Genomic DNA, 24,948 nt, shown 5'->3' on the forward strand with positions numbered 1-24,948 from the left:
TTAGAGACAGGGCATCTTGGGTTTTAGTAAATAATGTTTTAATTAGACTTTGAGACTAATAAAAAATTCATTTGGATGTAATGTAATTGAAGACTTACCTTCCCCAAAATGAAAGAAACAAACTGGAGGTTGGGGAGGAGGGCATAGTTTTGAGACTTGGATATTTAGTTATTTTAAGAGTCTTTCTGAGAAGCTGATTTTGATGCTTTTGGCTTCTGAAGCTTTATACTTACTTTTCATATAGTATCCATTTGGAATGCAGACATTTCTTTATGTTTCTCTAATACATTGGCAGCCAAAGAAACTTATAGATACGCAAGAGGAAATTCAAGGAAATGTTCCCTCCTTATTATCACACACACAATCACCTATGTAACATTGCCTTCTGAAAGCAATCTTATTTAATGAAAAAAAAATTTTTTTAGACCCTTTTAAAATTTCTCATTCTATATAGAATCTTAGAACTGAAAGAAAATTTAAAGGCCACCCAATCCAACTCCTGAAGCAGAAATCTATTTTATAACATTCCCTAAAGATAATCCAATCATCATTTGAGGTTCTCAGTGATATGACTTCTACAGTCAACTCATGCCACGTTTGTACAACCTAAATTTTTAGGCATTTTCTTCATATGAACTAAATGTGACTTCTCTGATGCTTCTATCTATTACTCTTAGATTTGTCTTTTGTAGTAATCAAAATAAATCTAATCCTTCTTCTATGTGGCAGGCCTTCATATACTTAAAAGCAATTATTTTGTGTCTATCAATTCCCACCCCCCCAAAGATTTAACATTCCCATTTTTTCAATTAATATTTATGTGGTATAACTGTTAATCCTCTCACCATTCCATTCAGTTTGCTCTGGACATTCCCCAGCTTGTCAACTTCCTATTCAAAATATAGTTTCTATGCCTAAACATAATGATCCAAATGTAGACCATGATAAGCTAGAGAGGGAATATTACTTTTCTTATTGGATAAAATATGATTATATGAATACAATCTAACATCACATCAGCTTTTCTTTGTGACTGGGAAACTATTGCTTCTTACTAAGCTTGAAATCTACTAAAATCTGAAAATATTTGAAATATGAAATATGTTAGTATAGTAGATTTATATTATATTTATCCCTATTGCATATCTATTTGTTATATTTATCCCATCATCTAGTGAGGTGATAGCTTTTTAAATCTGTATTTTGATTGTTTTATTTGAGAATTTGATAATGTATCACTATACCTTTATTTAAGTCATTAATAAACATGTTAAGAGAAACAACACCAAGTTGAGAAGCCTTGAGCGTGGACACTGGCTACTCTTTTGATCTAGACATTCAACTGAGTTTGAATTCTTTTTTTTCATCAGTTCTACAACTCTCCACCTCATAAAAATTATCATGAGAGGTTGTGTCAAAGCCAAATGTGCTCTGGAGAGACAATATAACAGAGGGGAAAGAGTGCTGAAATTGGTGCCAGAAAGACCTGGCATTCAAATTACTTACTTAAGTGAGATCTTGGACAAGTGACTCAACTTCTAAATGTCCTAGGTCTTTAAGATTATATAAAGTCCGGAGAATGTGCTGACATGTTAATAGAAAAAAATTTCACTAGAAGGTTTTTATTTCATTTTTTTTTCAGGTCTAGATCCTAGATCCTATGTCATTCCTCTAGTTAACCAATCTCCTAGTGTGTGTGTGTGTGTGTGTGTGTGTGTGTGTGTGAGAGAGAGAGAGAGAGAGAGAGAAACAGAGAGAGAGAGACAGAGAAAGAGATAGAGATAGAGACATACACAGAGAGACAGACAGAAAGACAGAGACAGAGACACACACACGCACACAGACACATACAGAGAGATAGAGACACACAAAGAAACAGAGAGAGAGAAAGAGAGAGACACATACATATACAGAGAGAGAGCGAGTGAGAGAAAGACAAAGACAGAGACAGACACAGACAGACACACACACGGGTGGGGAGAGAGAGAGAGAGAGAGAGAGAGAGAGAGAGAGAGAGAGAGAGAGAGAGAGACAGAGAGACAGAGAGAAAGGCAGACAGAGATAGAGAAAAAAAAAGGGGGGCGGTAAACAGAGGAAGAGAGAGAGGGAGGGAGAGAGAAATGCTAGTATTGCCATGACTTGTTTTTGATGAACCATATTAGCTCTTGGCAATCATTGCTTCCCTTACTAATTGCTCACAAATGAGCTCTTTGATGAGTTTTAGAATTTTCTCACATTAGAATTAGAAAAATTCATTTCTTCCTTTTTGGAAAATTGAAACATTTTTCTTGTGACTTTTCTTATTTTCTATGATTTTTCAAATATTTTTCTTCCCCCCCCCCAGACACTGCTGATAATTCATCAGTAATTATATTTCCAAATTCTTTTAGCATCATGGAATACATTTCATCTTCTGTGCTTGGTAACTTGAACTCATTAATGACTCATCAAATACTCTCTGACCTTCTAAATTATAGGTTAAAATTTTTACTTTTGAGGAAGTATCATTTTTGTTTGTCTAAATTATATTCAAAATATTTTCCAGTTTACTTTTGTTGGATCAGTTGCAGAATTGTCCTGCTTCTTTTGAAAGTCAATGTGCAAAGAAACTTAGTTACTTTATTTTACCTGGAAAAAGCAGGCTTAGGAGAAAATGAGGGGCAGTTGGAGATAGATGTGCACAATGACTTTTGTTGGTTTCAATATGAAAATAAGTCAAAATGATTTTCTTCAAGGGGGAAGGTAGGTGGGAAATGGAAGGCAGTTTCTTTGGAATGCAAGAGTCAAAAATTGGTTCAACCAAACTTAAAACATTTGAAACATTTATATTTTTAAATATAAAACATTATAGTTTTAATCAGTGACAATAGATAGCTAGATGGCACTGGACCTGGCATTTTTCTGAGTTCAAATCTGACCTCAGATACTTATTGGCTATACAACCCCAAACTAATCATTTAACCCTATTTGCCCAGTTGACTCATTTGTAAAATGAACTGGAGAAGGAAATGGCAGACCATTTCAGTGTCTTTGCCATGAAAATTCCAAATGGGGTCATGAAGAGTCAGACACAATCAAATAACAACAGCAGAAACAATAACAATGAGACAGCATTGTGCTATGAATGGACTACTAAGTTAAGTCTGCATACCTGGGTCTACCCTTTACTAGTTGCATGCTGTTGTTCAGTCATATCTGACTCTTTGTAACCCTGTTTAGGATTTCTTGGTAAAGATACTGAAGTGGTTTGCTATTTTCTTCTCTAACACATTTTAGAGATGAAGAACTGAGGCAAACAGAGTAAAGGGACACAAAGACAGTAAGTGCCTGAATTCCAGATTTGAACTCCAGAAAATGAATCTCACTGATTCCAGGCCCAATTTTCTATTTGCTGGACTACCTAGCTACATGACCTGGGGGCAAATCACCTGTACTTCACAATATTCTCTTAATTAGTCTCTCTCCATTATTTTTCCCTCTGCATTCTCTTCCTAGTTTCCAAATGATATTTCTAAAACACATCTAAGTATAGCAGAATCTCTACTCAAAAAATCTTAGGTTTATTATTGCCTCTGGGAAAAAAAATACAGACTCAATAAATCACAGAGTCTCAGAGTTGGAAGGCCATCTAGTCCAACCTATACCTGAAGCAGAAATCCCTTTACAACACAGCTGAACATAGCCAATTGGAAGTATCCTTCCTTTGATTCAAGAGCTCAAATGGAAGGAACTACCTTCTTCTGAAGTAATATAATAAAAATAACAATAGCTAACATTTATATAGTACCTTAAAGTTTGTAAAATACTTTGCAAATACTATTTCATTTGATCTTCACAACAACCCTGGGATTTAGGTCTTATTATTAACACTATTTTACAGATAAAGAAACTGAGGTTGATCGAAATGAAATGATTTATCTAGGATCACATAGTGTCTAAAATTTTGCTCTTCCTGATTCCAGGTCAAGGTTCTATTCACTGTACTACACAACTCTCTAAATAGACAATTTTGCTTTGAAAATTCTCATTTTATGAAGCTTCTCTTTACATAAAATCTAAATTTGTAAATTCTCTGACACTTTTACCCTTTTTACTTTCTTTTTGATTAATCCCTCTTCAAATACTTGAAGAAGGTTATTAGAACTTTCCTAAAATATATTTTCTCCAGGTCCCTTTTAGCCTAAAAATGTTTGTCATTTAAAGTAATCCTAAAGTAATCCCAACTTTATTTCTCTCCTATCTTTCTAGTCTTATTTTGTATTATTAATCCTCTTCTCCCCCTCTCTGTTCCATTCAAATTGATTTACTGGCTATTCCCTCTAAACATGCCATGCTATTTCTTGCCTCCATGGCTTTTCATAAATGATGACTTTATTCCTCACCTCAGTCCCATATAATCCTGTGTGTGTGTGTGTGTGTGTGTGTGTGTGTGTGTGTAAAAATCTCCTATATATCCTTATATAAATATATATATCCTATATATAAATATAAATCCTACATATAAATATAACTCAACAGTCTCGTACACAAAGCCCTTTTATATATACTCAGTTATTAGCACTCTCTCTTTTTATATTTATATATTGTTTATATTTATTTTCTTGAGTACCCTTCCCCATATATTCAAGGTAGAATACAAGCTCACTGAGAACAAGGACTATTTGGTTTTGGTGTTTAGATCACTAATATCCAGCCTAGTGATTTTATACCTAGTCATTTAATGATTGTAAATTAAATTAAAATGAATTGAATTTCTGCAAATCCCTGTTTCCCCATCTGTAAAATGGGATGGGATTATATTTTTCTCTCAGGTATCTTTTGGCTATGAAATGACAAGGGTGCTAGCTATAAATGAGACGTAATATGTATTGTAATGTAAATATAATATTTGTTTTCTAGCTCCTTGACAGTTGAGAACAATCTGTAGCAAAGAAGACCAAAATCATGAGTTGACCTGTTGTGGACTGTGAAGACAAGACAAATAAACTAAATGGTTAGAAACTGGACTTTATCTAAATTAAAAGATATGACTCAATTTGTTCATGTACTCCAAATACATCATGTGACTTAGGAATGGTTTTGTTCTTCCCATAAATCATCCTTTTAAAAAAATTAAACAAACCAGAGATGGTGTACTCTGATATACTCTGTTTTTCCATTCATAAACACTACATGAATAGTAACTTAGGTGGGACAATGGGTCCTTGTCTCTTAGGTATTGATAGCTAGAGTTGTGCAAAATCTCTAGGGGAGTGGGATGCTGTGTTCTTCTGGCTTACAGAGTGATAGAGTGAGTAACCCTGCTTCCTCACCTGGCCCTACTCCCAATATCTGGGAGCTGCTTAGTACAATGCTCTGATCCTTGCACAATGTTGAGTGGTTCCCTTGCCTGGTCCCATGGTACTATTGCTATAGTACAAATGTTCCAGGGATCTTCCTTTTCTTTCTATCACCTCAACAGCTGAAGTGATTCAAATGGGGCTGCCTGTGCTATGGACAGATATGGTCTGTTCTCTTTCTTGAAAAAACAACAACACCACCACTTTCTTTCACTTCCACCCCATGGAACTGTCTTCCATAATGGAACCATTATTGCCATGACCCAACTCTCCTTCTTGTCCCCCAGTTTTGAGAGTTTCACCTTTATCTAAAAGTTTCTAGGTATGACTCTACTATTTTGTCTCTGTTTCTTTGTCTAGTAATAATGACCAGGTGTTAGCCATTAGAAGTGAATGGTATCTAGGAAGTTCCCATTTATCTTTTGAAACTCTATACTGAAAATTCAATAGTGATGAAAATTTCCTTTAGGCTAAAGAGAAGCATCTGTGGTGTGGAGAACCACAGGAAGATTTGAGTTCAAATTCTCTGATATTTTCTGGTTGTGTGATCCTGGACAAGTCACTAAATTCTTTATTCTAGGCAAACTCTTAAAGTCAGGACCTGAAAAGCGATGTCCACAGATATTTGAATTTGGGTGGAAAAAATTAAAACTTTCAATATATTTGAATTTCAATATATTTCAATATATTTGGTTTCCTTTATAATGCTATGTGTTTTATTTTATGTATCAAGTCGTTCATAATACAAGAAAAGTTAAGAACCCCTTCTGGAAAGCCATAAATTTCAAAGATGGTGCTGGTCTAGATTAGTAGAGGGAGTTTTCTCATCTCCCTATCCCATTTCTATACCATTCCCAATTATGCTAATATCTTTATCAGACAGGCAGATGTATTTCTCATTGTTACCATTAGGCACCTGGCAGGAGGAATAGTTTTCGTATGAGCTCACTTGCTATTTTTTTTCCTGTGGGAGAATATACTTCCCCCTACCTTCCCAGCTTTTTGCCTTCCTCGTTTGCCAAGAAAAGAGACTGGGATGCTAAGTCCTGCTGTCCTGGGGGTTGAGTGAATGAAATACAAATTATCAAAGTTGTACATTCACTCAAGCATTTCCATGGGGATGATTTTGGAAAAAAAACAGTTCTGGTATTAAAATAACAGGAAACCGGAGATGGGAGCATTGGAAAGGGGGAGTAGGTTTTGTCAGCTGCCAATGCCTACACCCCCAACAGAGGACATCCTGAATGTAAGGGTTATTTAAGAAAGTAGGGGGAGGAGAAAAACTCAGCTGATCTAGACTAAACAATGCAAAGATGAAGCTGCTTTAAGGGATTTTATTATTTGTCACTGTCCACAAAAAAGGGAGGGCTCCAAGTTAAAAGAATGAACAAAGAGGTTTCCTTTATGTGTAATAAATGAGAAAAGTTGTCTGAATCAGTTTCACTACTGCCTCTTCCCAGGGTCAATTGGGCTCATTTTGGAATCATCAAAGTACTAGTGGTAACTGAACTCCCTTGTAGCAAATACAGTACTCATGTGTAAGATTTCTGTAACTGAGGCTCACAGAGGTTCATGTGCCTTCCTTTAGCAAGGGACCGCGATAAGTGTGTTCTTCAAAGAACCTAAGTTTGCATGTCCAGCTCCATGGGAGGGATCACAGTCCACACGATTTGATTTCTTCTGATTTTAACCTGTTCCAAGTGTATTGAATATTCGTGAATATGGTCTTATTTTTTTTTACTTTCAAAATAAAAGAGGCAAAATGAAGTAGATACAGGATTAAAGGAACTGGAACTTACCACACAGAATCCAGAGCCATCCAGACACTCATTTGAATTCCCATTACAATCACAGGGTAAGCACTCTCCCGTCACAGAGCGAAAAAATCCCACTCCACAGCTCTGAAAGACACATATACATCAAAGAATTTTTATTTAAAAGGTCAACTTTAGCCCAAATTCTGAAAGAAAGGATAAGACAAATCTTCAAAATCTTCAAATTATCTTATGTTCTCTACAAAACACACAGTCTAATAGGGATCCAATCGACCCTGTTCTTGTGATCTTTTGTCAAAGTTTTCTTTCATAATTTGTTTTACATAATCCTTTTTATTGGCAACATGGGATGCCTCATTCTTTATAAATTTGAGCTCTGATTAGTTTCTCTCCTTTTTTGTCTTATTAAAGTCATAGCACTGTAGATTTGGAGCTAGAAGGGAACTTGGAGGCCAGTGAGTACAATTCTTCTATTTTATAGATGAGAAAATTAAAGTTGAGAGATATTAAGTGACTTACACAAGATCATATAGCTACTATGTGTCTATTTAGATCCTTCTTATTCCAAGAAGATATAGATACACAGTTACATATATGTATACGTATGTATTAAATGTATGAATGCCCATTAAATCTCAGAATATTAGTATAGATACACATATACATATATATGTAATGGCTTATTTATCTGGGATTCTTTAATTTCTGTTGTGATTTTCTTGACATTTGAAAAAAAACTGGAATCTATTTAGAATGTAATTAACACATTTGGAAACTTTGAATGAGGAAAAGGCTCCATGGAGGAGTGTTAGGGGTATAAGTCACTGTATTTTATTACCTTTTATTTCTTGGGGAGGAAAGGCATGTTCTCATATTATCAAAGACATAGATATCTACTCACTGTTCCTTTGGTCAGATCTGCCTTTAAACCATCCTAGAGAGATAATGTTCTATTTTATTTCCAAAGATTTACTGAGGGAGAGGGAGATTATAGAGTTTCCCTCAGGAATTTATTTGGCATACATCCCATTCCCTTTTTTCCCCTCTCAGGGACTATGATGTAAACCTATTTCCTCTTACATTTTCTTCTGTAAAATGAAAAACAACTAGTCACCACCCCTAGGGTGATGGCAAGTTTTGGGTCCCACCCCTGAAGCTGGTCATGAAAAACTCAGAGGAAATTTAAGCAAGAATGATGTCCATTCTCGAATGTAAAAGATGAAAGAAACTTTTGACATCATTAAGATCAGCTTTCACAGATGAAAAAACTGACTCCCTGGAAAGTTAAGCCATTCTCCTAAGGTCTTAATTAGTAAGAGTTAGAGTGAAGATTCAAACCCAGAAGTTCAGGGCTCTTTCTACACAATTTACCACAAGATTATGGCACAGGAACAAGCTTCCATGAAGAAAGGACAAAGAAATTGGCTTTCTTGTTCATATAAAGGAAGGCAGAGGTAGTATTTTTTTTGCAGTCCACAAGGAGACATTTTATAATTTACATTGGAAAGCCCATCTCCATTGCTAGTGAGGGACAACTAAGAGGAAAGCATCTTAAATGCCAATAGGAAGCATTTAGGTTAGACAAGAGCAAAATATAAACTGAATGACGGATCCATTATTATGAATTATGAATGTAATTTGCAGTTTCCTTTTCTTGCAGTACAGCCTTGATTTGACCTAAGCATATAATTGAAAGTGGGAAGAAGATAAACTACTCTAAGAATTCTTGCCACAAGGTCCATGAGTTTTATTTTAATTTTTTAAAAGGTATTTTGATGACTTTAGTTCAACATAATTTGTTTCCTTGTAATCTTATACATACACACAAATAAAACAATCCTTATTTAATGCATTTAAAACATTATTCTAAAAAGATTCTATATTCTTCACCAAATGGAAGTTATAGTCTAAGTTTCATTCTGTTATTTCCCAAGAGCACTTTTTGGGATTGAGGATAAAGGGTAAGGGGTTTGATTGTTTGCTAATGCATTATTGGAGAAACAAAAGGGACTCATGACACAAAAAAGAACCTGTGGACTAGATGATCTCTCTAGTCTCATGGTTCTATGACATTGAAAAACCCAGAGTAGATTTCAGGGCTTTGTTGTTGTTTAGCAAATTCTTTATGACCTTATTTGGGTTTTTTTTTTTTTTTTTTGGCCAAGATACTGATGTGGGCTGGCATTTCCTTCTCCAGCTATTTTACAGATGAGGAAACTGAGACAAAGAGGGTTAAAATGACTTTCCCAGGGATATATACTAAATTTGAACTCAGAAAGATGAGTTCCTGACTCTAGATTTTGATACTCTATCCACTGTGCTATCTATCTAGATAAAGAGACTAGGCTAAAATATCTGTCTTTATCCTCTTATTTATTCTTGTAGAGTAGTTGACATGTTCTAGGAAGAAGTTTTTGATGAGAGGACAAAGCCATTCCATTGTTGAGTGAAAGGTCACACTCAGCAATCACTCATTCTCACTCGAGTTCGCACGTAGAGAGAGGAAAGGAATATAAAAGCTTAATTCCATCCTCAAAGCACCTTGAGTGTAGGACTATCATTAAAGAACCCAAGTAGACCTTAATTATTTAAAAAAAAGAGTTACTAAAGCCTATGATCACCATTAAGAATGAACTCTTTCACTTTGACTCTAAAATTGCTGTTTAATCATTCTCAGTTACTTATGAAGCCCATCTAACCTCTTCTGCATATATGGATGGTCCTTGATTTGTTAGTAGGTAAAAATAAGAATATATTTATAGTTCTACTCTTTATATACAGCATGGGGAAATGAAAGAGAAGAGCTTTAATTATAGTTGAACATCAATCAATTATTCAATCAACCTATCAATAAGTATTTGTGGGATATTTGGTGTTTGTCTTCCATTTCGGAAGAGAACTAGTGACATCACAGGGTGATGTCTTGACTTGGATTATTTGGACATAATTGGATTGGATATTTATAGAGTACTACATATTCTATGATCATATTGGATCCAAACTGCTATATAAAGAGTAAGACTTCATGTAGTTTAACTCCTCACATCTGTCCCCCTTCAAATATGACAATCCCTTCCTCTAGACAACCTCATTAAGTCCAACACCCATTAAATCAACACAACAATACACAGAAAGGCCCTGGAGGAAATTAGGATTACTGAAGGAATTTGCAGGATACTTCTTTCATTTTGTTATTATATTCCAAGTGGCACTTATGGGGGGCAGGATATAGGGAAAGGGAATTAGTTGTTTTCTAATGCACTACTAGGAAAAAAAAGGCTTCCACTCTAGTTTCTATAGATCAGAGTTGGGAATATAGCAGCATTTTTACTATGAGAAAATACCATTCTAAAAACCAGTATCTATGTTATGTCTTATAAATTGTTATAATTTTGTTATAATTTGATTTAAAATGATTTTTTTTGCTTTTGCATTGCCTTAATTTCTAGATATATCTTCTTCCCACTCCTTCCCAGAGATCAGTTTCACCTAATAAAAAATAATAAAAGAATGAGGGGAAAAACTAGTTCAGCAAAATTAATCTCTACATCTATCATATTGAATGGTTCCCCACCTTTTCAAAGAAATAAGTTTTTTTTTCCTCACCATTTCTTTGAGTCCAAGGTGTATCATTATAATTACATAGTATTGAGATATTTTTGGTTATTGTTGTTATTTATATTATTATAGTTTATTGCACATATTATTTCCCTTGATTTATTTATTTTCATCAGTTCAAGATTAATTGTTGTCTTCATAATCATTATTTCTTATGAACTATAATATTCCATTGTATTCATGTCCTCAATTTACACATTTCTTAAATGATGAGTGTTAGCCTTATTGTATTTACTCCAGCCCTCCTCCTCTTCCCACTGGAACTGGGACTCTCAATTAGTCCTAGGCTCACCATGTCACTTAGTCTTCATCTCCACCCTGTGCCATCTATCCTCACCTTTTTATAACTCTAACTTAACTTCCCTTTATGTGTTGTCTTCACATATTAGAGTACAAGCTCCTTGAAGGCAAGGATTCTTTTGCTTACTTCTTTTTAATTCTCAGCTCTCAGCATAATTTCTGTGACATAGCAAACACTTACTATATTCTTTTTTTTCTTCACTCAAAGCTTCATCTATTCAAGTGAGGGGGTTGGATTAGATTTCTTCTGAAGTTCCTTCCCACACTAAATCTATCAGCAGTTGTACTAGATTTTGTTTAGATATTTCCCAATTAATGGACACTTACTTTCCCTCCTTAGTTCTTTCCGACTTCAAAAGTGCTGCTATAAATATTTTGGTGCATATGGGACTTTTCTTTTTGGCTTTGATCTCCCTGGAATATATAGTTAGTACTAGAATCTCTAGGTCAAAAGATAAAGACATTTTAATCACTTTGTTAGCATAAATATAAATTGCTTTCTAAAATGGTTGGACTAGTAACTTAACCACCTTAATTTATTACTGGGTTAGTAAATTGAGTTTCTAGATTTTGACTTTTCTGTTAGTATTTCTTACTTGATTTTTCTGTGATGTTGAGGCCATTTCACATCTTTGTCTTGGCTATGGAAATATTTTAACTCCTAAATTAATTTACTGATGACATCAGCCATAAAAATGTTCAAACTATTTGTGTGACACTGATGACCCAGAAATCAATGTTTTATTTTTCTAAAATTTGTTTTGGCATCTCTCTTTCAACACTGTATTTTAGTTGAGACAATTTCACCTCACATGAAAGACTTTTTCTGTCCAAGATTTGGAAGTGTCAGTGATCCTTGCATTAAAAAACAAACAAACAAAATAAACACCCCAAAACCAAAACCAAAATAAAACAAACAAAAAAACCCAGCCTAAAACCAAATCCAACATCCCCACATCCCCAACACACATACTCTCCCCACCCCAAACCAAGTCTCAACTGTCTCCAGGGAATGATCATTGTAGTCAGAACTATTTAACTTTTGTAGTTTAATTGTGAAAGTTGCATTTATAGTCAGATATCATATTGAGAATAGAACTCAAAACAACCTCTTGCTCTGAGTGTACTCAATTTGACCATGTTGATTTTAGGTTTACTTAAAAACCATTGCAAGTTTAGGATGAAAAGAGAGGTCCCAGAGAACTTTATTTTCTTAGAAGATTACATCTCACTCTAGTTTATGAAAAAAAACCTGGTAACTGGAAGATTAGAATTGACCACTAGGCCACACTAACTCATTCGACTTTATATAAAAAAATGGAAGGATTGTAATCTACTTTCATAGAGATAGTAGCCATACTGGTAAAATCCCAGAATCTTGAAATAACATTATTATTTCAACATATATATATATATTTCAACAATATAACAATAATACATGTATATATTTATATGTATACATATACATATAGTTTTATATGTATATAAATATATAAAACACACAATACACATGTATATACATACATAAAAATATAATATAGACAATATATTATATATAACATATATTATACTAATATATAGAATACATATTTTATTATATATAAAATATATAATACACACATAACAATGAATTTTGGATGATAGTATCAAAGATTTTGAATGGAGAGAAACTTTATAGGTCATTTTATTTAATTTTTTCACTCTATAGGAAAGGAAACTGAAAACCAGTCAAGTAAAGGTATTTTCTCAAGATTAAACAGGTAGTAAATGTTAAAATTTGAATATACATCCTCTGACTCCTCATCTAGTAGTCTATGGGAGGCAACATTACAGTATACACAGAGAGTAGTATGTACTTCAGAGGAGTGAGATTCAGAGGTCATCTAATCCTACCCTCTGATTTTACAGATGAATAAGTAGGGGTCTTGGGTGATTAACTGACTTGTCCAATCTAACACAAGGAGTAAATATTAGACATATTTAAATCTAAATCCTTTGATTTCAGAGTATCTTTCTATTGTGCCACACTTTTGGGAAGAAAATGCATTTATATAGTAACAGCAATATTGTAATGATAATTGACTATGTTCTTGTTCCAGAGGTGACAGTTCACTGGCATGGGAACCTTGCTTTTCCAGTGTAGATCAGCCTATATTTTTCACTTTTTAAAATAATCTTAGCTGTCTAGGACATAGAACAATTAACTTGTTCAGGGTCATACAACTATCATGTGTCAGAGAAGTAACTTGGACTAAAGTTATTTAGCCTCTTGGGCAGCTCTTTATTCACTGTGTCATGTTGCCCCTCAGTAAATAAGTTTAGTTATTGCTAGGAAGATCCTGAAATGTCCTGAAACAGCGATCCAAACCAAATAGTTTTGTCTTTTCCTGTCCAATTAGAATTTAATAAGACTAAACTAGAGATCAAGGACAATGCTCAGATAAAACTGATTCTGCTTTGTCTCATTAGAGGTAATGAGCCACTAATTCTAGCATTTTTCATCTACAGTCAGCATGTGAATTCAGTAGAAAAAACTCAGTAATGAAGTAAGTTTCTGCATACTGTGGTTTCAGTTGGCTGGATGTTGGGCTCTCTTGGCTGATTTATTTGAAATCTGGAGAGAATTATCCATGTATATCCTCCTTCCACTCTCTAGTTTTTGCTTGCATAATTACAAATTCCCCAGTTTTCAAAGGGTGAGGCTTTAGAGGCCAAAAGAAATTTCACCATTGCTTGACTGATTTTTCTTCCTGTAGCTAGGAGAGTTGTTTCAAATTCTTCAACAGTTTATCTAGTTCAAAGCCTTCCTCCCTACTCAAGTAACACTTATGAAAACACACACACACACACACACACACACACACACACACAGAGACACAGACACAGACACAGTCACACACCTACACAGACACACACCCACAGATTTATTTCAAGATTGATGTAAGAACATTGGAAAAATTACAAAAAGCAATAATGATAGTATGGCTCTCTCTTTGAACTCTTCAGAGTTGGACACAAATCTCCCCTAAAGTAAGGGAAATAGTCATTTGTGCTTAGAACAGTTTGAGTTCAGATTGCAGCTGCTTCTCCTCTGCTATTGCGGTGATGTCTTTGCTTGTTTGCTAATCCTCCTGGATCTGAAAAGAACTGGTGAAAGTGAGATCGTAACTTTTAAGTAAGAAGGGTGTTAGAAGCCAGATGGTTCAACCCCTTCATTAATAATGAGGAAACTGAGACCTGGGGAGGTGCCCAGGGTCACTTAGGTTTATGTTATTGGCCAAGATGAAAGGTCCAAGTCTGGGACTTCTGACTCCAAATTCAAGGTTCCTTCTACCATCCCATGCACAATTAGTGATAATTCTTTGCCAAGTAAAAAAGACCCAACTCAATGGCAAAATGAGGGATAACAATATTTATTTTAGTTATTATTTCTGCATTTGTGCTTTTGTTCTTCATAGTTTCCTTATGAGGTTCCCTCACATTGCATTTAAGAATCTTGTTTATATGTAAGGAGATCAAAGCTCAGGAAGGTGAAATTTTGGATCCCCTGATGAGTGATAAGTTCCTTACAATTACAAATATGAGATTGTAGATAGAGAAGAAAGGTAGCAGAGTTCAGTGAAGAGAGAGATGGCCTGGGAAGCAAAAGTTCCAAGTTCCACCTTTGATGGAATTGTAATTGAGTGACCCAAAGCAGGTGACTTAAGTCTCTCAATACTCCAAGAGATTTTCTAAGATGGTAAATTTCAGAGAAGGTATTGAGAAAGTTCCTTATTTGGAGCTCTTTATTCCAATTAAATCAAAGTGCCTATTAAAAATTATCCACATAGTGAGTGGAAAGATAGTTTTACCTTTAGCCTTTTTGATCTTTAGGGGCTTGAATATGGCAGGAGTCTAATGAATGCCTTTTAGACTATACTCAATTATATAGACTAATGATCTGGTGAATATTTTCCAAATATTCTCAATCTTGCTTAAGAACTTTATGCTCCCCTTTTGAGAAACTTAAAGACTGAAAAAAGAAATCTCAAGCTAAGAAGTGATACTATTTTTCTATTTAAAATGTCACATTTTTATGATCTTTCTGATTTTAAGTCTTTGTTTTTCTGAAAAAGTTTTATTTTAATAACAATCTCAAAGAATACCAATAATTTATTTTGCAGGATGTCACTTTTTATAACAGATTGTGGGAGTTGAGGGAACTTGTTATGCAGCTTTCTTGTTATAAAACCCTGACTGGATTCTATTCTAGGCACCAGCTGAGAGGTCTCCCAAGAAGCATTTTAATAAATAGCATTTACTATATGTAAGGTATTGTACTAAGCACTAGAAATAAAAAGAAAGGCAAAGGAGTCTTTGTTCTTAAGGAACTCACAGTCTAATGAGGAAAGACAAGATGAAAAGACTTATAGTAACAAATTATATATAGTATAAATTGAAAATAATCAACAGAGTGAGAGCACTTATATTAAAGTAAATTGGGGAAGGCTTTCTGTACAATATGAGATTTTTAACTGGGATCTAAAGGAAGCTATGGAAACCAAGAGATGAAGGTGGAGAGGGAGAAAATTCCAGGGATGGGGAACAAATATTGAAAATGCCTAGATTTGGGAGATTCAGTATCTTGTTTGAGGAACAGCAAGGAACTGTGCAAGGTATTTTGTGAATGAGTGGAAATAGGGAGCAAGATATAAGAAGGAAAGGTAGGAAGGGGCCAGGTTATAAAAGGCCTTGAATGCTAACCAGAGGATTATATATTTAGTTCTGGAAATTATAGGACAACATTGGATTTTTAAAAATTGGAATGGAGGGAAGCTTGAATGTTAAGGTCAGACTTATGCTTTAGAAAAATAATTTGGTAACTAAGGGAAGATGAATTGGAATGGACAGAGGCTTGAAATGGAGAGATCAATCAGTTGGGAAACCAACCAGCTGGTTATCACAATAATCCAGGACCTGGTCAGAGTGCTAGCAATAATGGAGGCAATAAGAGAGCATTTATGAGATGCTACAAAGATTAAAATGGACAAGATTTGTCAACACATTGAATATGGAGGATGAGGGAATGAGGAATCAATGATGACCCCTAGGGCTGTCAATCTGGGTAACTATAACCCTTTCCATCACATCATTATACTGCCAGCTGTTTTAGCTTACTTATTTTTTCACTTTTTGTTCTCTCAATCATGAGAATGATTTTATATCATTTACAAACATATTATTAACTTGAAAACTGAGTCATAATCAAATTGAGTTTACTGGAGAAAAAAATCACAAGCAATTTTCTGAGAGAAAAAGATTGTACAAATCTTTGAAAGAATAAATAGGATATGATGACTAAAGAGGTGGAGTGGTGTGGTAAAAATTGCAATGGATTTGGAGTCAGAAGTCTTGGATTTCATTTCTGACTGCTACTTCTTAGGTTTGTCACTGTGGGAAAATGTAAATCTCAATTTCCTCATCTACAAAATGGGAATAATATTACTTATACTTCCTACTTCTCAAGTTATCTATTTTGCCAGGAAAGTGCTTTTTAAATCAAATACACACATACATGCACACACACACACTCATACTCACTCCACTGTAAAAGTAAGTTGTTACTATTACTCTGACCTCAGTTTATAATGCATATCACTCTGAAGTAGTTTTTACCTGTAGGGAGACACCGCAATGGAAAGAACACTTAAAGTCTGGACTTCAATTTCTTTATATATAAAATGAGAGAATTGATCCTTTTATATCCAAAACTAAAATCCTGGAGTCATTTCTATGGGATGAGAGGAATCTTTCTCTGCTTGTCATCAATATCCTGGTTTAAATTGAAATACTATCCTGGAAAAACCTGTTCACATCATATCTTTCCTTATCTCCAAGTTTGGAAGTTTAATTTTTCATTAGTGCTTTATTTTCTGAACATATTCTTCTGTAGTAGCAAAAATGTGTGTGTGTGTGTGTGTGTGTGTGTGTGTGTGCTCACATGTGTGTGGAGGCAGTGTTTTGTCTCAGTATTTCACATTCCACATTTTACAGTTCTTAGAGACCTCAAGGATCCCCTAGTTCAGTGGTTCTCAAACTTTTGTTTTCAGTATCTTTATCCTATTAAAAATTATTGAGGATCTCTCCAAAGTGTTTTTCTTTATCTGGGTTATATTTATAGACATTTACCATATTGGAAATAAAAACTATTTTTGAATTTGTAGACCCTCTAAAAGAGTTTCAGAGATTCCCCAGGATTCTCTAGACTATACTTTGAGAACCACTGCCCTAGTTAATTCCTTCATTTCGTGGAGAAAAAAAGTGAATCCTATTTAGGACAGCTATGGCTTGCTCAGGCTCACACAATTAGGTGTGATAGATTTTGAAGTAGAAGCTGGCTTTCCAGCCTGTGCTTATTCCAATAAATCAAATTGCCACTAATCTCTCACTAATGATTCCCTGACTTCTCTGCTTGCAGAGGAAGATGCTTCTATCTTGAGACATATTTCTACTCACATATTCTATTCCTGGAATGTTTCAAGTTTCACTCATTCATTCAACTATCGCTTGTTAGTTACATACCCAGAGCATTGTACTAGGCTGTGTGTGTGTATGTGTAGCATGAAAAAGTGTTATAGGCTGTTAAATTAAATTTAACATTAATAACTGTTAATTTAAGCATTTATACCTTGGACATCAGTAAATGCTACAAATCAGACTACGACTGATTTTTTTTGATTGTCTAGACTTAAGAAAGAAATTGAGAAAATGTCAATAGTGCAAATAAAATTTAAAACTGTATCACCTGTATATTTTCTCCCCTCAAATATTTTACCATCAAATCACTAAGTACACAAAGTTTCTGTAAGACATTTCTGTCATAGAGGCACAGGACAAAGATATACTAAATAACATTACAAGATAAATGCAGTGAAATTGCAAAACAAAAAGATTTGTAAGAGGTCTAAGGAGGAAGGCCATTAAGATCAGTGTTATCTTTTATCAAAATGTAGGTATCCTGTTTATCTTTTAAATTAAATTTATTTTAGCCTTAATTTTAAGATCATGATTGCTATCCTTGTCTTTTGTTTCAGTAGATGAAACATAACAAATTCTTCTCCAATACTCCATTTTAACTTTGTGTATATCTCAATTATCTCATAAAAATGGGGAATGAAAAGAAGAACTGATACAGAGGAAACAGGTGGGGGTGGAGGATTGGCAGTGTTGGAATTTTATTTTCAAAGGATCTGGATTAAAGAGAGAACAACCAACATATTTAAAAGGATACAAAAGTCTTCTAAACTTATGGAGAAATAAGAAGGGTAGAAGATAAAGTTGTATAGATTAAGTTTAGGAGAATGTGGGGAGAGGATAAGAGAGGGAGGGACTTTCAGAAAATACATTAAAGAGAATAACTTTATGACATATTTAAAAGGAATAACAAGTAGTACATAATAAATCAACAGTTTTATGTTCAATTATCATTGTTCTATTCTATGATGTGGAAATGCTTACTGCTTATTTCTTAAGTTCAGAATAAAATAAATAAAATAAAAAAAGATGGATCAATGAGAATTTCATGGAGGAAAAGGCATTTAATTTGTAGAAATTCAATAAACAAAGAGGACATTTCAGGCAAAGGGAATAGTATGAGCAAGGAAACAGAAGTTCAATGTTCAGGAAACAAAAAAAAATACATATTAACTCAATAATAGAAAATTATAGAAGCAATGTGAATAAAGTTGGTATTGGTATTGATAAAGTTGGGAGAGTGCTGATAGATTATGTAGGTCCTTGTATACCAGGGAACTATGGAGTATTTATCTATTTATTTATCTTCTACATATTTATTTATCTACCTACTTATCTATTCATTTATTATTTATTTCTTTATTCACCCATTTATTTATTAATTCATCTATTCATTTAATTATTCACTAACATATCTTTCTATCCATTTATATATTTGCTTATATATTCATCCATCCATGTATTTATATATTTATCAATTCATCTATTGATTTACTTTTTTCTTCATTAATGAATAAATGAATTAATTAATTGCAGAAGAGTGATATGACCAGGAGTTTGTAAAAGATAGACTATATTGGCAATGAGATGATCAATTTGAGGACAAAATGGAGTCAGAAAGACCTATAAGAAGGCTATCTCAACTATTTCAGAGATAAGACTGGATGGAAGTAGTATTTGATTCCCATAAGAAGACAGAGGAAGATAATTCAGAGAAAAGCTTGTCTTTGGGCATTTAGGAGGAGAGACTATAAACTTGATCTTGGACATGATAAATTTGAAGATGTAGTGTTCCTAGTAGACAGAGAGTTGGCCTTAAGACCTGAATTTATATCCTAACTCTGAAATATATTGGCTGTGTGACCCTGGGGTAAGTCAATGAATGTCTGTGTGCTCTTGGAAATTCTATAAGTCTCTAAGTTGTGGAGAACATGCAGATCTGTAGCAATAGAAGGAGTTTACTCTAATAATGAAATCATGAATCAAGTTTTTATTCTTATCCTAAATTTGAGGTGAAGATGGAACTATATCCATTGTTCTGGAGATATCTAAAAATGATGGTTTTGAGTGGAGATGTAAGAGTAGGATTGAGGGGGAAGTCTGATAGTGTTTCCCCTCTTGGTTTAGAACAGGCTCCAAAAATTATTAGGAATAAGATCATTTGCCTTTGAATCAGTAAATAGACCTACCTTTCACAGTTGTACATTGGGTTCCCAAAGTCTGCTTGGTCTAAAAAGCAAGATCTTGGGAAGTGACTAATATAACCTTGACCTTGACAATGATTAAACCCTTGCTTATTATTTCCCCAACTTCCTTGTTATTCAACTAATACAGGGTTAGTCATAATATAAGTTAATAAAATGTATTTTCCCAACACTTAGTTATTTTTCTTTTGCCACATCATAGTTGGTACAGAAGTTGGCAGCTAAATGGTTCCATCAACAAAGTATTTTATGGGTTTGTCTTAGAAGCATATTAAAGGAGAAAAAATAAGTCACAATGGAAAGAACATTAACTTTGCAATCAGAAGACTTGGATTTAAATCCTCTTCTGTATATCTGTGTGATACTGGGCATATTATGCCATCTTTTTGGACCTCAGTTTCCTCATTTATAAAATGAAAGGAATGTAGCTAAGTGATGTAGTAGATAAAGCACCGGACCTGAAGTCAAGAAGATTCACCCTCCTGAGTTCAAATCTGGCCTAGTTGCATGACCCTGGCAAGTCTCGTTTCCTCATCTCTAAAATGATTTGGACAAGAAAATGGCAAATCATTCCATTATCTTTGGCAAGAAAACCCCAAATGGGATCACAAAAAGTTGGACATGACTGAAATGGCTAAATAAGAGGTCCCTTCTAATTCTAAAGCTACAATCTTACAATATTCTACGTAAAACCTTTGCAAATTAAGGCACCATATAAACATTAGTTGTTTTATTCACTCCAATGAATTTTGAACACCTTCTATGTACTTAGCACCAAGTCTGAAAGGAATTTCAAAGATTATTAATATGACAGCCTCTTTTTTAAATAGAAAGAAACTGATGCTCAGTGATGGTGAATAACATGCCTAAGGTCAAATGTTGACTAAGTGGTATAAACAGAATTCAAACTCATCTTTCCCTGTTCATGTACCACACTGATTATCATTTTATTCTATCTCATTTTACAAGCTGGAAAGCTTTTGTGAAGAGCTTATATTTATTTTGTGGACTTTACTAGGCATATAAGATTAGACCTATCTGGAAATAATGTAAGAGATAAAATAGTTCAAAGTGTGCTCAAAAACATTATTTTTCTATTATTTGTGAAGATAAAATTTTAAGATCGAAATAGCATAGTTTTCTTATTTTAGTTTTCTATTAGTCTATGGCATTTTTGAATGTAGGTGGCAGTAACATTGATGGACTGATTGACACTCCCTGTTGCTTCAAGCTTCCACTCTGGAAAAATGTCCAGAATGAGATACATCCTATGCCAACCACTCCTAATCCCAATTTACAGGTGAATTTAGGAACAATCTCAGTTTGTCAAAGGCCAAAATAAGTGAAATGAGATGCGGTTCTGTGTGTGTGTGTGTGTGTGTGTGTGTGTATGTGTGTGTATGTGTGTGTTTGTATATATGTGTGTGTGTGGTGGGACTTAAGTTTTAAGAGAAAAAGGAATAAAAGTATTTAAGCATTTTTATAGCACTTATTATTAGCTAGGTATTGTGCTAAGTGCTTTACATTTATATTAACAGTTGATCCTCACAAAAACATTGGGAAGTAGGAACTATTATTTCCATTTTTCAGACAAAGAAACTTAGGGTAAGTAATTGCCCAGGATCACACAGATTGTACAAATATGACACTGGATTTGTACAAAGGTCTTCTTGGCTTCAGGCCTGGTGTTCTATATACTATGTCACCTTTCTATCTCTAGAGTACTAGACATGCTCAGGGAGGAGATACAAAAAGTTTAAGGCATACCCTGATTTCAAACAGATTACCAATGATTTTTTAAAGAGAGAAGACATGAATATATGAAAATTTAAATGGCAATAAACTAAAAAATAGCAGATATATAATTAAGTAGTATTTTATTTATTGCTAATAAAGGACATTTTGAGATTTGCTTAGGGATAGCAAAGAAGAATTTCAGAAAGCTCTGGATAACTATGGAGTGAATTTTAGGAAACTCTATATGATGAATTGAGAATGGTTATTGAATTAGGGTTATGATAACCCTGAAAAGTGTTCTTTCAACTTGAGGAGGGGGAAAAAGCATGCTAGGGAACCTGAAACCTATGTGGAAATATATTTCTAATTCTTCAGTAACCAGAGAAGCTAAGAGAAAACTCTGGTATTGGATTGGAATGTAAGAGTAAACTAATAAAGAAAAGAGAGATTTGGGAGTTGGCTGACTTGGAGATAAAAAAAATTGGAAAGAGGCCAAGTTGAACTTTAACTTAATGAGTCTATTCTCTTATGGAAAACATGAACAAATAATTCTCAAAAGAAAAATCACAAAATATTAACAACCATATGAAAAATTGATCAAAATCACTAAAAATAATAAAAGAAATACCAATCAGGACAACTCCAAGGTTTTGTCTTCCAACTACCAAACCAGCAAAAATTGACCAAAGATGACCTATGTTGGAGGGGTTATGGAAAGATGGGCACACTGAAGCAGTGTAGGTAAAGCTGTAAAAGCAATTTGGAATGTTGCTAAGAAAGTGATTAAAATGTCTATACTCTTCAATTCAGAAAGCCTATTCCATGGCATATAACCTAAAGAGTCAGTGATTTAAAAAATACAGAATTTTATTAGAGAAAAAAAATTAGAGCATAAGTTGATGGTCAATGATTGAGGAATGACTGAACAAATGTTGGCTTGTGAATATAGGCTAAGTTTAATGTTAGATAGAAATCTCTCTATAACCAAGACAAGTCAGGATCTCTTTAATTCAGTCTCAGCTGTCTAGAGCACTCAGAGATTAAGGAACTTGTTTAGTAATGTAGGATAATATTATACTGAAAGAAACAATTTATATGATGAATATAGAGAGAAGCAATGGAACATAAAGCTGATATTAAAATGAAATAAACAGAGCCAGGGAAATAATATATACTATAAATGTCCTGCAAAAATGTGAATGGAAGCTTAATAGTAACAAAACAATTAAAACTGAATGCTGTGAAATTATGACAAAGTTTAGTCTCAAAGAAGAGATAGAAGATTGCATCTCTCTCTCTTTTTTTTATAGAGGTAGAGAATTATGGGTATAGAACACTGAATGCAATGTTGGGTTTAGTTAATGTATTTATTTGTTTTGTTGAACTATTCCTTTCCCCTCTTTTTTTAAAGATTTTGTTATAAGGGAAAGGTTTTTGAAAGCAGAAGTGAATAGGGATAGATTGGGAACTGTAAAAACAAAAGACATTAACAAATTTATCAATAAAAATCTTAAAATCTTAATAAATTTGATTATAGTTCATTGCCTGAAAATTCTTTCATATTGTAGAAAAATAATTTATATACTTTAAATAGCCGACTGCTATAAAAATGGGGGTGGGTGGGGAAGAGCATTTTTGGATAATAGGCTATAAAGCTATAAGAGACCTTGAAGTTAGAACCTCTAATTTTATAGAGACTTTTAATACCTGCAGTGATGGTGCCATTTATTTACATTGCTGTCAAGTATCAGACTTGGTATTCACACCAAAATCCTTTCACATCAAATCTAGTGCTCTTCCTTCTGCATCAAGAATTTTAAATTAAAGGCTAGGAATATCAGAGATGCTCTCTTTGATGGGGAAATGCCTTTTTCCATTGGGCATGGTAAAAGCAGAAAGTTACATAAATAATTATCATAAACCACTGAGGGTTTTTTTAACCTATATGTTTTCATTCCCTACATTCATTTATGTAGGGAATTCCCACTGTGGAAACTTGTTCAACCAACGCAGATAGGTACCTGCTCTGCAAATTTATAATTTTAGAGAGTTATTTGAAGTGTTGAGAGATTAAATGATTTGCTTATCAGAAGCATATTGTTGCTGTTTAGTTGTTTTAGTCCTGTCTGACTCTGTTCCTGCCATTTGGAGTTTTCTTAGCAAAAATACTGGAATGGTTTGTCATTTTCTTCTCCAGCTCATTTTACAGAGGAGGAAACTGAGGCAAATAGGGTCAAGTGCCCAGTGTGTACTAAATGGCTATATTTCAATGCAGGTATTCTTGACTCCAGGACTCTTTTAAGACAGAAGTAAGTCTACTTCCATAGACTAGCAGGCTTGAATTTGTCCTGAATATTGGGTATAACTAATGGTTGTCTCCACACTCCTCTCTTCTTTGTTGCCAGTCTTTGGTCAAGGAGGGTTGAAATTTTTAGTTTTTCAAAATGTAATTTTTAAAAACTAAATTCACAAGTTTCATGTGCTATACTAAAAGCACAAAGATTTTAATATAAAAGAGTCATTTTTGACAGTGTTTTTATCTTGTAGCAGAGTGATTACAGAATTTGTTCAGTTGTATTTCAGTCATGTTTGACTCTTCATGACTCTACTTGGGATTTTCTTGGCAAAGATATTGGAATGCTTTGTCAATTTCTTCTCCATCCAGCTCATTTTATAGATGAGGAAACTGAGGCAAGCAGAGTTAACAGACTTGCTTAGGGTTACATAGTAAGTATCTGAGGCCAGATAAATCTTTCTGACTCTAGGCCTATACAATATCCACTGAGTGACCTAGCTGCCTGATGATAGAATAAAAGAGACCAAAACAAAAGCTTCAGATTTATTTGTAGTCAGACATCCATTCCAGAATCTTAAATCTGAAGATAGACGGGACCTTTTAGCTCCTTTAGTCTGACCCTTCATTTTATATATGAGGAAACTAAGGTCCAGAGAGATTAAGTTGAAATAATAATAACTGGCACAATAAAAATCTTATCCCAAGTCCCATAATTCTAAGTTCAGCTTTTCAAGTTCAATGCACTTTCCAATTTCATTTTCAGTGAATAATCCTTCTTTATAACTTTAAGTTTAAGCTTAGGTAATCAGTATTACATTACCTTTTCATTGGCTTTTTCCAAAACCCTGAATTTACTCTTCTTCCTCAGGTGTAATGCCTCACAAAGTAAATCAACACAATAACTTTATGTGTCTCTTCTCCCTTATAATTTTGCCAAATTTTAATCAAAATTTATGCAATTTTAAAGTTATCTCTAGTGATCTCTTTAGTTCTTTTGAAGTAAAAAAGGTCACATTCTGGCAGTAATTATTTTAAAATTAATTCTTCAGTGACAGGACAGTTAGATATTTAAGTATTCTCATTAGGGGACATTTAGTGATTAGAAAGTAGCCTAAAAATATCTTTTTATAAAATCTATGTTTTTGGGTAAAAATGATAGCTGACCT

General features: G+C 33.9%; 1 protein-coding gene across 1 annotated transcript in view; it reads right to left on the minus strand.

Moving 5' to 3' along the window:
* LAMA4 (laminin subunit alpha 4) overlaps window positions 1-24,948 on the minus strand; it is a 170,586-nt gene that overhangs the window by 112,543 nt on the left and 33,095 nt on the right. The window contains exon 2 of the mRNA XM_051997568.1: window positions 7,139-7,240. Within this exon, the coding sequence (XP_051853528.1) occupies window positions 7,139-7,240 (102 nt within the window). The remainder of the gene's footprint in view (window positions 1-7,138; window positions 7,241-24,948) is intronic.

Source organism: Antechinus flavipes, chromosome 4, assembly GCF_016432865.1.
Source record: "Antechinus flavipes isolate AdamAnt ecotype Samford, QLD, Australia chromosome 4, AdamAnt_v2, whole genome shotgun sequence".
NCBI classification, from domain to species: Eukaryota; Metazoa; Chordata; class Mammalia; order Dasyuromorphia; family Dasyuridae; genus Antechinus; species Antechinus flavipes.